Source organism: Dendroctonus ponderosae, unplaced genomic scaffold, assembly GCF_020466585.1.
Source record: "Dendroctonus ponderosae isolate FM_Combo_2020 unplaced genomic scaffold, Dpon_F_20191213v2 Dpon_F_20191213_3, whole genome shotgun sequence".
Classification (NCBI taxonomy): Eukaryota; Metazoa; Arthropoda; class Insecta; order Coleoptera; family Curculionidae; genus Dendroctonus; species Dendroctonus ponderosae.
In genome coordinates this window covers 2,530,309-2,545,896 of record NW_026018508.1, presented here as the reverse complement: position 1 = coordinate 2,545,896, position 15,588 = coordinate 2,530,309, and the positions used below count along the sequence as shown (strand labels likewise).

At 32.8% G+C, this 15,588-nt stretch overlaps 1 protein-coding gene across 4 annotated transcripts in view; it reads right to left on the bottom strand.

The window, feature by feature from the left end:
* LOC109534593 (neural-cadherin) overlaps positions 1–15,588 on the bottom strand; it is a gene marked incomplete at its 3' end in the record, with an annotated part of 562,228 nt that overhangs the window by 522,174 nt on the left and 24,466 nt on the right. For all 4 annotated transcript variants that reach the window (XM_048664694.1, XM_048664697.1, XM_048664696.1 and 1 more), the window contains 2 exon segments: positions 11,824–12,105; positions 13,916–15,014. In XM_048664694.1, the coding sequence (XP_048520651.1) occupies positions 11,824–12,105; positions 13,916–14,975 (1,342 nt within the window).

The window sequence follows — 15,588 nt, the reverse complement described above, 5'->3', positions numbered from 1 at the left end:
GTTTTTTAATTGATAAATAGACAATAAATGACTGAAGCCCAGGAATTGATTTTGATTTGGAATTGAAACACAGTCAGGAAAGTATGTACAATTAACTTAAATTAAATATATTTTAACTTACACAATTCAACCAGCATTTTATAATAGTAAAGGAACAATACGCCAGCTCCGAGAATGAGACTATTCACATCTCTGTTCATTCATGCATGTCCTAGCGCGTATTTAAAACAAAAGTGCTTAGTTGGTTCCAGGTGTAAAGACTCATTGACTTAGATTTACCGGTTCACTGTTTCCATTGAAATAAACAAAGGCCAGAAATCCCGATTTAAAGTAGACATGTTTTGGAGGCAATGTTAGTAAAGGTAATCGAACTTTAATCAACGGGAAATTGAGCCCCCAGAAAGATTGCTTATTTCTATGGCAACTGACATCGAAGGGCCTTCGACAATGAAAAAAAAGTTCTAAAGGGACGGATGTTGCTTTACTCTGTACTTTTCTGAAAAGAGGGTGTCAACACGAGATTACGCCTCACGCTTATGGTGCTATTTGGATGAACATACTGATGATTTATACTGATTCAGTTTAGTGCTTCTTCTTAAACTTTAGCAGGAAAATCTCCACTAGAGAAATCCGTGAAAGTCTAAAAATACTCTTAAAGGTTTACGTTTCAAAATGTGTAGACAATTGAAATATCGGGGGTATTTTTAGACATAGTATTCGATTGTTCACGGAATGATCAGTTGAACGTCATATAATCCAATAATTAAGTGGTCAAAAAATGGAGAAATAAGACACCTATATTTTAATTTGATTCAGTGGTAACGGTAACAGATTTTTGTTGAGATCAGGAGGCAAAACTAAAATGAATTTTTATGATTTCTTGATGGCTTATAAAATATATATTTAGCTGTAATTTACATAAGAACATCAACTTTGCCTTTAGAGATATAGAGAACAGTAGACAGTAGCACCATGTCAAGATGTTTTAAATAGTATGTGAAAAATCGAATTTCATAATACGAAAATATTGCTTGTGAATTTGCCGCGTCTCTGCTAAAAATCTCTCATTTTATTAGGTGCTTTCAACGTGCGATCTAAAATGTAATATAGTTTGGGATCTCCTATTTGGAGAACCGAGGAAAATAATATAATGCATTTTTGTAGCTTGCAGCTAACGAAGTTCTTTTAGATATTTCAGTTGAATCGAAAATAAAAGTTTTGATTGATTCTCTGTTTTTCCTAGAAAACTTTGGACAACCCATGGTGCACTAGAAATTATATTTTTCTGTTGTTGATGTTCGGGCTAAGCAAACTAATTTGGTGTAGTGTTTTTCGAGTATTCAAACGGATAACTTTTCGTTAAACTCAAAATACGAAACACTCTGTCAAAAATATTGCTCTAAACCTACGGTAATGCGTTTATAAACATTAGTGTTCTTTTTCTGCCCCATCTTTCAGTTGCTTCAATTCATTTTCCAATTTCCAGCCTCGTTTCCAAACATGATTTCTTCAGCCAAAACGCTTTGTTTTCACTTTTTGCAAATGATATGTATTCAAAAGCCACTCAAAAAGCTGCTCCCTCAAACAAGAACAGAGGACAATTTTAAATTGAATGCGAACAGTATTTATGCGAATGGAAGGGAGAAATGAAACACCCTAACACGTAATACGTCAGCCTCAAGTACTCACTGCTGTTAGGACATTGCAGTAAAGTATCTGGAATAACTGCATAAGAAAAGACTCAAGAGTTTATTGGTTCTGTGCCCAATTGAAGCTTGTGAACGCAAGTCGTGGTGATATTCCTAGAAAATTAAGCTACATACATAGAAACTGATTACGTTCAGTATGTTTTTAATATAATTGTATTAATTTCGTAGTTTACAAAAGAAGTATAGGTATGTGTTCAATGCGTAAAAATAATAAAAGGACCTTTTCATATGTCGTGAATTTAAAGGGGCGGTGCTGAAATGTCGGAAGTGAATAATGGCACAAATAGGGCTGTTACCCGAAATGTTTTGAGCCTAATAAATTGTTCTAGAAAAAAATGTTTATGGTGATTTTCAAAAAACATGTTTAGTGCTCAGAGCCTGGTTAACTTAAATGCATAATATTCTATTCACCCTGTTAAAACAACCAACTATCGACAAATACAAATTTCAGTAAAATATCCAAATCTTTAATTTACCGTTTATTTGGACGTTAGCTCATATTTGTTCGATTATTAATATCCGTTGTTTATGACGTAAATTAGTACCTAATTGAGGCCAAAACTTTAGTACCAAACTGTTAATGCAATACTACAAAAAATCGATTGCAGCGCTGTAACTGCCGGAACAGATTCAGGATATACAATTGCAATAAATTACTGCATATTTTGGAGAAATACGAGTGCCAAAAGTTAGATATGAAGCGTAATCCGCAAAGGGAGTGATAATCTTGCATTATAAGGATTTCGTCTAACCGTTGTCAAAGAGGTTTGTTATTCCAGGCCAATACACCACACCTACAATAACCTACATAACATCAGGCCACGTATACGGTGCAGCAAAGGCAGACGCTATTCCACGCTCCACCGATTTTCCTCAAGCCCAATAATTGGGCTTTTCTCCCGCTCAATTTACATATTTTGCCGCAGGCTAGCCCAGGAAATTGTGGAGGAAATTCGATAGCGTCTTCTTGAGATTTATTCCTCTAGTTTCATTCATACACGCGTGTCTCCAAAACAGATAATGCTGTAATAAGCAAACACTAACTCGAGTTGTATTGCCATGTCCCAACGATTGGTCTAATCCATAATAATTAGTTACACGGTTAAATGTAGAACTCTTGTAGAGAGAAAGAAAACATTAAGATAACGGGGATTAGACATGTGAAAAACAATTATACGACTTGACAGAAAACCGTAAGTTGGAAATACTTAGCGATACTGTATCTCTAAAGTTGACTAGATTGAACGATCCTTCACATAGTTTGATAGAAAACTTACATTTCCAATTAAAAACGATTTCCAATAGAAACGCCAAAAGAAGACCACAAAAATAATACATAAACCAAAATTGTGACCAACAAAAGTCTAAAATTTATTTAAATCAACATTCTAAATATTTCCAATTCAATAATATATTTTTTACATGTTTCACTGCAGGACCAAAAAGTTTAGTTATCTAAGACCACTGTGCAAATAAGCGAAATGAGTTACAAATTGAAATAGTTTTTCGAGAGATGAGATCCATACTAATTCCTCTGGCGATGAAATACAAAAAAAATCGCTTTTAAGTGCATAATCGCCAAAGTTTTTCATGCCTGATTCAAAATTCAATATCTGTGCACCAAATAACTAGTATTTTAAACATTTTGAATAACAACAGCTATTTTAATACATCCTTTAACGGAAACCATAAAAGCGATACTTTAAAACATAATTTTAGGCTTCATGCGTGGCAAAATCAAATGTTTATAATGTAACATTTTTGTCCTAGTTAAACACCTTGGTCAAAACAGTTAATAGTCAAGAAAAAAACGTGTTGGCAGTGATTAACAAGTAAATCGCTTATAAAAGGAAAACAGTCGTTTCAAACCAATCTAAAGCCAAAAACATCACATCTCTCTTGAATCTATTCTTTTTTATTACACCTAAGCCCACGAATATCGTGCTTCGCCGAACTTATATACTGGAACAGAACACCCCAGAGTCGTTGATCTTAATTTACGTCCGCGCTAACTAATTTAACGCAGTCAGTTGGTGTCTTCAAGGCAGTTTGGATGCAATGGAATAAAATGTTTTAAATGGATTTAACAACGAAATTGTTGTGATTTAAATGCATATTCATATCACGCAGGAAAACAGACGTAAAGAAGCCATTCTTCGCTCTTAGAACATAAAAAAGATTGATCAAAGAAGTATATAGAATAGAAACTCTGTTAACAGATTTATCGGCCGCTGTGTGAAAATTTTGATGATCGGTTGTTTAGAAAACATGTCAAAAGTTGTGAAAAGAAGCAAACGTACAACAAAATTAAGATGATAAGATCCTAAAATGATAATAATAACACAAAGTTACTAGAAATATAATCCACAACGAATGGCTAGATGCTTGTCAAATACACTTTCAAATTGGTTTTATTTACATGTAACTTGTACTCTAATTATGACCACACGAGGGTCCGCCATATGGCCGGTGGCCACCTTTAATAGAACATTCGGTACAATTTATTAATTGTACCAGATGGTGCCTAAAAATTGTTTCCCATAAGAACAATGCAACATATATAATACGTTTCTATTCAAAGAATTTAGATTATTTCTTTATTTGTGTACCTACTTGTTATACGTGCGACGGAGTACATTTAAAAGTATAATCAGATAACAAACACAAATGTGTAATAAGTAGTAGTTTTGCTAAATTTACTGACTGGTTTCATACAATATGGGTAAATTTCTCTTGCATTAGTAAATTAGTAATGTTTTGCCAACACCATTACAAATATTATAAGATGTTTAGAACATGATTCATGTATTCAAATAAATCAAACCTGCCTGTCGTAAAAGTGTAATTTTAGTAAATTACAACAACTAGTCGATTTACGTTTTGGCACACTTTTCTTCTTCCTAATCATCTGTTTGAGTGAAAGGAATAATTACCCCATTTAATCAAATTTTAACACGAATCTTTATTTATTTAATTTTTTTTTGAATTGTCAATAATGTTATTATTGCAGACTCTTTGCAGACTACACACAAACCAATAGTTTGTATATCATTATTTTTGGTACCCAACCAAAAACCTATGCAAGAACACACAAGTGCACCTTTAAGCTCTATTGTTACTTTCAGAGTGGATTTAAGCAAGAAAAGTACTGGCAAATACCAATTTAATGCATCAAACATAATATTTTGATTAATTAATTAATGTCAAAAATATCAATACAATTTTAGTTGCTTCTTGCATTACATGCAATGACCAATAAATAATTATAGTTATTCTTGTATAGTTTAGAAACACGAAAAGTAATTGAAGTGAAGCAGAAAAGTAATAAAAAACTAAGGTTATCATGGAAGATCATTAGAGTAATTAAAAACATGTACAGAAAGTTCTGGTTTATAAGTTTAATCGTTTTTGTAAATACAAAACATCACCATCAAACCGTCTTTAATATACCTAATTATTCAAAAAAGTTTATAATCAACTTGGTAAACAAAACTCAAGTAGCAAACAAAGCAGTATTACCTAAATCGAGTATAAAAAGGCAAAAAAGTCGCACTAACTAAAACAATTTTAAAAAAGTATTGGACGTGACCATGATAATGGTGCTCTGCATCTCCTTGAATCAATTTGATTCGCTGAAGCTTTAGACCTGCTCGAACTGCTCGAGTGAAACAAAAGAAGATATTAAGGAGATTAATGAAATTACTGTGAGTATCGTACCACGACGTAGGTACATTATATCGTACGAATAACGAATTGTGGGAAAATTTTCTGTTCTAAGGCAAAACAAACCAAAACAAAAAAAACCATTTTTTTCTGATTTACACGTCACGGTTTCAGGGGAAGTTTAGTTCAAGCCATATAATATATCAACTATTCTCGCACATCATGGTTAAAAGGTATAGTTTTATTTTGAATAGAGCATTTCACAGTCCCCAAAATCAACCACAAACAACATGCTACTCTGCATGTAGCAAGCAACTTCACGCTCATTAATCTAGTTGAAAAGCTATAAAATAAATGATCATCTCTAGGTAGTAACGCGTTTGATTCATTTTTTTTGTTTACTAAGAGTGCAATGCACAGTATTTCATGAAACAGATTTGCAAGGGTCTGTATTTGAAAGTTCACTAATCTACATGCTTTGTTTTGAAACAAATCGAGAGCTTGCTAAATACAACCCAAGTGTCGTAAGTAATCACTGTTCAGAATAATCAAAAAGCTCAAAATGCTATAAAAACAAAAGTAAAGCCTATACAATTTGTCTCAGAAACTTCCCGATCGACGTTGAAATTTGAGTAATTTTTAATTTACTATCGCTAATTTTTGTGTACTAATAAAATGGTGTTATATTCAGAACTGCTAACTAACATTCCTTTGTTCTATTGATTTACTGCAAATTATTGTTTTAATTTAAAAAATTTTGCATCCGCGTTTCAAACCAATTTAAAAATATCCACTGCAATTTATGACACATATTTTGTAACATTTTTCCACCTCAATTCCGAATTATTTTAGCAATACGCGATTTGTATACCTCTTCAATTTCATTCCCTGACTATTCCCACCAATTAATATTTTGATTAGCAATTCAACGGATTTCTCTAAATAGACTACGAAATAGTGTTTATTACAAAATAGATTAAATTGTGGCCATATGGCCGATCTCTTTCTTTGTGTTTTGAGGCATATTCTTTCTGTCTTGCTATTTATTTAGAGTATAAAGTTGAAAATTTTCTCGACAGTTTTTCAAAAACAGAAAATAGTTTGCGCACATTAACACTTATGTGGGCTTTTAGCCGATCACGGAGTTTGTTTTTCAAAATGCTCCATGACATGTCAACTGATCAATTATTTAATAATATCTGCATTAAATAGTTAATTTCTGTTAAATACGAACACAATCCTATATTCTACTTTTCGTATAGTGTGAGTATACTTTAAAACACCTGGAATTGAATAATCTCGTCTTACTTTTAACACTTGGGAATATGCAGCTAATATTTATCACAGGCTGTAGTAGTAGTTCATATGTCTCAAGTAAATTAGCTGCATTGCTCCAAATTTAAAGTCGAACGACATTATTGCGACGTTATTCAAAACGGAAAGTTTACATGTAACTAAAGCCTCAACTTTTGATTGAACACCGCAAATTTTCTTAGGTACCTTGAAACTTTAGACCTTCGAAGTTAAATGCAACCGCAGATTCTCAAGGAAGCAAAATTTAATTGTAAATATATTATATACCGTGAACGAATTGTCACGTATAACCTCAGTACAACATGTAACATGGCGTGTAATTCAATATATTGTAAGAGCAGAGCATTTTATTACTGTAATCTATATATAATCTTTAAAATATAGTTCGAAAAGCTGGATGAAGTTGTAAAAGAAATGAAAAAGAAATACTCTTTATATGTGTAGAAAACATGTTAAAATAAATTATTGTTTTTTGTTATCGAGACGCAGCGTGTTGAATTTTAATCGAAATGTTGTGACTTCAACAGCTTCTTCACTAATTTTAAGAATATCACATAATTTTGGGATCTTTCTTTGCGTTATTGCGTTTTTCTACAAGATACGAAATTTTCCTACATTTTTTCTCGGTGATTTTAATTACTCCCAGACTGATGTGACATCTATTCAATATGAAATATAAATAAAACTATAAAAACCACAATCATTCACACCCTTAATTCACAAAATCACCCCCAAATAATACAGCAGATTTAGTAAAGAAACTATCATACTTAAGAAAACTTGTACTGAAACGGAAGCTTCAAAAGTACTGTCTCTCCAAAACGAAGAAAATTAGGAAATATGTTTATTTGAACTTTGTCCTCTGCATATTATTAAATAAATTTACTTTTATAATGCATAAGATAGACATATGCGGAGTATCTGAGATCAAACAAAAGGGAGAAGGAACCATCAAATACCAAGACTACATATTTGCCTAGTGGAAAATCAAAGCAAGACCTCACCAACTCAGGTGTGAGTATTCGTATTTTACATTTTAAGTACTCTGATATTATTGAAAACATAGAATACGTTTCCCGAGGTCCCACTTCATCTAAAAAGCATCTATGCTCCCGATATATCCAAACCAAAAGAAGATTCTGAAAGCTTTTATGACTCCCTACAAACCACTATTGACCAAATACCCAACAGCAAAAGCTTAATACTGCTCGGAGACTTTAATGCTTGGATTGGCATAGCAGAAATTTCAGGTGTAAAACAGAAGTTTAACGAACCAACCCTCAATGAGAACGGCGAGTTCCTAATAGACTTTTGCGCCAGAAATGAGCTAAGAATAAATAACACCTTCTCCAACATAAATATCAACAAAAATACACCTACCGCAATACAAGCGGAAAAAAATCCATCATTGATTATATAATAACGAACAGAGCAAATAACCAGAAAATATGTGACCGAACCAACGACATAGCAGAGAATATGTTAAAAATTGCCGGATCAACTTGAGGAAACTGTAAAAGAATGTAGGGTTCGTAATATGAAACGCATGGATTTTATTTCCGGCTTTTGTATATCCCAGTAAAGGTATATAGATTTGTGAAATCACATTCAGTAAAAAAAATCGTATGGGAGCCCATTTGGATGTCACAAACTGCCCTTGAATGTTTCACGAAACCAATCGAACGCATTGCGAAAGATCCTTATGCGCTGCCTCATGACTTTGATGCAGAAGAAAAAGGAATGGAAATTTAAAGAAAAAATAAAAAGATAAACTAATTCTGCAACATTTAACTCAACAATTAATCAACATGGGTTATTTAAAATAATTTCTCTTACATACAAATGGGCTTGATTATGACATTTCAACCGACTTAAACACAATGAACTTCACTAAAACACGCAGTCTTTTTTCTCGATATCCAATAATCAAATCAATAGGGAGTTAACGGTGAAAACTAAGTGTTACAAAATACATTGACAAAATAATAAATGTCGCAAATTAATCGCAGAATAAAAAAATACAATAATATGAACAATTGTCAGAATGAAGAAAACTTTGAAGATAAAGCTGATATATGCATACGTTAATCATCAATTGCAACATTTAACAAACTCGGGCTGATAAAATGATTCAATTAGAAAAGTATGTTGGAAACAAGGTGATGAAAATGTATTATATGAGTTAATTCAAAATTCAAATTTAGTTCTTTAATTTGTCTGCTAATTGATATGCGTTGTTTACATGAACCAAAACTTCTGTAAGAAGAAATGAAAATGCTAGAATGACTCATAATAACTATCCATGAAAAGTTTCTTTTTTGTTTGCGCCTGAGTCGCAGCTTGATAAAGCAGTATTAAATAGTTTCACTTGAACAAAGAAGTTTGCCTTGAATATTAACAATCAAAATAAAGCGAAGTTAAGAGTTTTAAGCCGATGACAGAGTATTAACTAAATTAAAAAATCTATCAGTTTGGGAGTAATAAAAATATATACGAGCTCCTAATAATTGGCACGGCACATTCAGATGAATTGCTATAATTTACGATTCATTTGCAATTATTTAGCATTACTAATTGAGATAAATTTTCATCGAAAGTTTGAAAGCAACGTGAACTGCAACTGAGTATTGGTTCAATATAGTAATATAAAATTATTATCGAATAATATTGTAGTAGGTAGGTACTGTTATCTGATTATAAAAATGATGGCAGCCCGGTTGATGATAGTGATGACACACAGATAAAAAATTAAAAATTAACACGACGAATGTGTTTGTTTATTAAATTACAGTAGAGATGGACAAAAATCAGAGTTTGTTTAGAGGCCCATTAGGATGGCAGACGAAAGAGGGGAACAAACTATTTGCAACGCTGAGTAGCATTGCTTGCAATTGTCTGCATAATAGTTTTGACTTTTACGCTTTTATTACGCCGCAGGAAAATTCCTAAATACTTCAAAAATGCAAATTATTAACTAGTGCACAACCTAACAGTTGGGTTGCTTTATTAGAATATTATTTTATTAGGAAATTTATGATATATCACAGCTAATTTTGCAAACGAAGTATTAAAAATCTGTTCCAATCGCTCTCGTTTCGTATATACAGTTAAACTTTCCTTCAGTATATTTCGAAAGAAGTATACGTGTAAATAATATCTCTCTTCTCTGCCAAAGTCAATCTTAAAAATTCGTCTCCAATCGCTTGCAACCCAATACTAATTGCTAAGGAGTAGCAATAATTGTTCATTCATATTCGCCTTGATATTAACTTGTCTATATTAAAGTTTATAGAATTTGTAAGTTCATACGACAGTAACTGCTTGTTGTAAAAGTTCCTTGAACCATTGTCGAAGTTAGTAGTTAATTACTTTTATCCTTCCATACAATATGAATACGCAAATAAAACCTCGACTTTAGTTCGGAAAACTGAAGTCACTCTATTTATACGAAGAAAGATGGATTAGGTAAGTGCGTGTCGCTTTTAGATTTATCAGTATGCTAGAAACTAAATTTAAGGGGCACCTATTTAATAATTTTTGACCATGAAACATGAATAATATGAATAAATGTATATAATAAAATCAAGTAGAAAGGTAAATAGCGATTGATAGTGTTTCATTTTTAAAGAATCGAAGCGTTTTTAAATAAAAATAAAACATTTGCATGACCATTTAACATACGTAAATAAGGTAAATATTTTAAAATAAACAAATTTAGGAAACACTCTTACACTGCATTAATTTATTTTCCTTTGAGTGTTTGCGAAATTTGAAAATCGAGCTTGCGGTTTATCTGTATGGTCGCTTTTTATCGTAAAAATTTAGATGATGTTGATGACACGTTTTGTCCTCATTCAAATTGTTCTAGTTAAATCTACCATAACTCAGAACTTGTCCATCATCCTTTGCTAATTGAGAACTAATATGAAGAATCAATTCAGATTTTAAAAAAAATCCTTTAGCTTGGAAATTTGAGAGATAGTAAAATAAACCGTATAAAATAGTATTGAATTGACATATTTCTTCTTCCACAATGTTTCCGTCAAAATATTTGTGATTATAAGTGGTCTCAATTCTAATTCGGAAATAATTGAAATATTAAACAACAGTTTTTATTCATTAGCTTCGTATTGCAGACACCCATTCAGACATCTAAAATTAATCCAAAATAATATTAAGTCAATTAAATGAATTAATTAAAGTATTGAACCTGAGAAGCTATGCTGTATAAATTGAATTGATTTATAAAAAATTAACAAATATGTATGTTACCAGGTCGTTCTGTTTTCCTGCACTCTAAAATGTATTGGTAAACAATAGACTAATCACTACAATTAAATTGACATTACCAACCAATCCAGTTTAAATTAATACTCGACAATTATCAAACTTTCTCAATTAAAAAATAATTAAAGCGCTTTGTTTCTGAAACTCCAATCAGAACTTTCGAATTGTTGAAAGATAAATTGAAGTAGGATAACAAAACTCTTTTATTAGATTTCTTTCGGTGAAAACTATCGGCGATTCCAACTTGAAAAAAGTTGTAGATATTTGATTATTAATCACGCTAGAATAAAGTAGAAGTAGACGAATAAAGTATTTAGTAAATACTGTTCAATTGAAATTTAGGTTGAACAGTTTACTTAAATCATTTAGAAATCGTACGTAAACTCCATATAACCACATTAGTTATTTAAGAGATCGGTTTATTCCGTCAAACATATAAATAAATGACAAATAACATGGATCATTTGAGTCTTCCGAGTAACGCCGAGAAGGATGTATTTCTGCGAGAAATATACATGGCAAACAATGAATGATGGATTATCTTAAAAGTTTCAAAGCGAAAGTCTAAAAGAATTCGACATCATCAAATCATTTTTCGATCGGTGATCGGAATATATGATTGCGTGTTTTACATTATGTATGACTATTCTTCGGACTCTCACAATTGTATAGCAAGTTATTTAAGCGTAATTACGTAACGTTAATGTTCATTAAAAGCCGCACAAACTCGCTTAATAATTCTGTAACACAATGCAGGGGTATAACAGTAGTTTCTTGAAATTATGTGCACGCACCTTGATTTTTTAGTTTTATAAATAAAAACGATTAAAATCGAATCAACTGTACTCACCTCCTTTTTCAGCATTAGTTATCGTCACCCAAAAATCGATCGTTTTTTCCGGTCCCAATTCTTCGTAGTCCCACTTCTTTCGCACTTTAACGGATCCATTTGGTTCAACGATCACCCAGCTGTTTTCATCTCGAATTTTAAATGTTTCTTTCTCAGTTTCCTTTTCCAGTTGGAAAACTACTCTTCCCTCGATTTCGCCATCAGTTTCAGTAAATTCAATTCGCTTTGTGGGCCGCACGGCACGTGTTACTCGCCGTTTTTCCCGATGTAGGATATGCCCATCTATACAAAACCAAATAATTATTACCACGAATACCTTTGAAAAGTGGTTAAGCTAATTTATTTGCTATAGAAAGTATTAAGTTTTGGCTTTTTATCAGTGCATGACAATCCAAATTGTATTTCAATGAGTGAGAAATTGGATAGCTATTCCTGCTAGAAATTCAATAGAAAATTTTCCGGGAATAATTGCCATTTCTGCGAAAATAATTTAATTATGAAGAGAAAAGCTCAATAGTATTCATAAAAAATGCGAAACCATTAAGAATGAAATACCTACACATATCATCGGTCAATTGATGTCTTCACTCGATCGACTTAAGGTAAATCGATGTAAAATTATTATACTAGATGTTTGGAAGCAGGAAATGATCACTGAGAGTGATTAATTATTCGTTAGATTGACCCAAAACTTGCATACTTAAAGGTTTTCGCAATTCAAATTTACACGTTCTCGTAACATCTTAGATATGCACACTTTTCGATCACTAACAAACTCCAGCAGATTTAAAGTGTTGCCGATTTCCATATTTACACTATTTTCGTTTTCCTCCAAATATCGCGAAAGGATTTACCTTTTGTCACTCGCATAAATCAAAGTAAATGTCCCGTCAGATTTCAGGACTCAATACACCTCAATTTCTTTATGAATGGTCATAGTGAAAAGCGAATGTGTGAAATAAATTTTGGAAATTGAGATTACTTTAAAGCCAAAACTTATTAGTTGCTTTATTACAACAACAGCATGACTACGAAGCAAATGAAAATGGCAAATACATTTAAAATTATCATTTGTCACTTAAAAATTAACCAAGACAGAGAAAAAATAAGTGGACTTTATCGTTTTTTAGCTTTGGTAATAAAGCGATTGGCTATTGGCGGATCTTATAAAGACTATGAAGTAAATACTCAGGGAACTGTTTGATGCTGGGACTTCTTGCTCTAATCTGCATGCTTGCCAGTATCATTCACCACCTTCCAAACATTCTGTATAAATATGGGAAAGCTGGTTTAAAGTGAATTCTAGCTCTACTGTGGCCTTTGGATCTCTTTTAATCAGAGTAGAGCGTTTCGCCCAATGCAATGTTATAAACAATTTGCCATTATACTACGAATGTTTCCATTATTATCTCGTACTTTTCTTGGGCGTTACTTATCTTAGAGTGACTACTTTGAACGAGTCAACAAAAACTTAAATAATTTATGTGTTTTTGTTTATGGAGATGAAAGATGCTTTACTCCTTTATACAAGTTCATTTATTAATGCAAATTATTCCAGACATTAAACCCTACACAACTACAGCGAGAAGGAAAAAATACTCACTGAACGGGAGAATGAAAATACTTCAAATTTTGTAAAAACCCTTTAAGCAATAATTTTACATAAGGAGCTGAAGCATTAGCTTAAAAGTAGAAGCATCAAAGAAAAATGTCACATCGAAATGCATTACGATATTATTAGAGCTGATAAATGTCTGAATGTATATGATATGTAAATATATGAGAAAAAAGATTAGTAAATATTTTTGGTCACTTCAATAAACTGCTTCCTACGTGTACTACTTCAGCTCTAACTATGGAAAGCTTTATAAAACACACGAAATCCGCGTTTCAAAAGGCTAATTTGGTTATGTTGAAAATGTGGGCCAATCCCGCATTTAATACTGCCTAAAGAAAATATCAGAATAAGTATCCCAATTAGCACAGTTCTAAGTGAGAAACCAAAGCGATATAAAGCGAATAGCGATCAATTACAATTAATGCAAATTAAATTACATTCCTGCGCCGAAAATAGATGCAACAATCTACTAACCTTCTTCTAACGTTTGCAAGTCTAGAACGGCAGTGTCTTCTGGAGGTTTAAATTGGAAGATAACTTGTGCTGGCCTGGGAGATGTTCTACTTGGCATCCGTAAATCATGGGCCTCTACCACCAATTCTAACTCCACTTCTTCAATGGGCTCCAAAGCAAGAAGAAGATCACCAGTTTGCGGCACAATCACCAAAAAACTGGTTGGTGTAACCAGCCTGTATGCAACTTTATCGCCATCAGCATCCATAGCTTCCACTTTTCCGATGGAGGAAAAACGTTTCCAGTTGGTTGTGACATTATCACCTTCGGCAGAATCATCACCAACAACAAATCTATAGACTTTCTGAGTGAAAACTGGGCTGTTATCGTTTTCGTCATCGACTTCAACAACTATATTCGTCACTGCCTTGTTTACACCACTTAAGTCGCTTGCTTGGATGGTTAAAATGTATCTGGCAACATCTTCCCTATCAAGAACTTGTGCAGTTACAACGTACACCCCGCCAGAATTATCGATAGTGACATTAGGCGAATTTTCACTAGTAATGCTGTCTCTCAATTCGAAAGCTTGTTCTACATTTCCTGCGATTATGCTGTAAGTTACTGGGAAATTGTGACCACCAGTTGCCTGAATCAATGATAAGCCTGATACCCGGGTACCTATAGGTTCGTTTTCCGAAACTCTCCCTAGAATGTCATCGCTATCATCTTTAAATTGCAACATGTTCCGCCTGTCCAGCACGAACAGCTGAAGAAGATGCTGCTTGGTGGTGTTTCCATCATTTTCCAGAACAAGTAGATCAACCGGCCGATCAACAAGTGGACTAACATCGCTAACTGTCATAATAGAGCCATCTTGCAACATCGTAAAAAATTCACTAAAACTTGAATTGACTAGAGTGTAATGTTCGTTGAATTTTTTAACGCTATATCCCGGATGCGCGTCATGTGGTATCACTGACACTATATCTGATTTTGCAGGCGGAAGAATAGCAATGGCAAGAACAGCCATCGCTTGAATGAGCTTCATATCGCCCCTAAGGAATGAAGGTTGTTTCATGTCGTTGAATATCGGAACATTTGTAGGAGTTGCTTGACTCTGAAACAAAACAAACAATTGACAAACTTTATAAATATAAATACAATTTTAAAAATAGTGATGGAAAGAAATGGAAAATATTCGACAAACGGATGGAAGTCAAATTACGTTGAACCTGGACTTGGTAGCTTGTAGGATCAGCCACCAGTAATAAATTTATCAATTGTTCTATTTCATATTTAACTTATTACAAGCATTATTAACGGGTAAACCAGTACTGGATGGAAGTGTTTAAAAAAACCTTTAATGTTGTGTTAAACTGCACACTTAATACAGATGGATAACAATCCCACTACATAGAAACATCATCAGATACCACTTTAAAGTCGCTTTTATTGTAGCTTGACACAACATTTAATGATAATTCCAACCCTACCTAACTATCAGCATTACATTTAAATTGATGTTTTTCTTGTGGGCTATATTACTGTTTAGATCAGAGTTTTACTACTTGATTAAATCATATTATAGTGGGTCATAACTTTCGTAACTTTGCTTGCTTGCTTAAAAAAGCATAGATATGAAATTGCATTTTACTTCGTTACAAAAATTGTTTGTTTTACGATGTCATTGA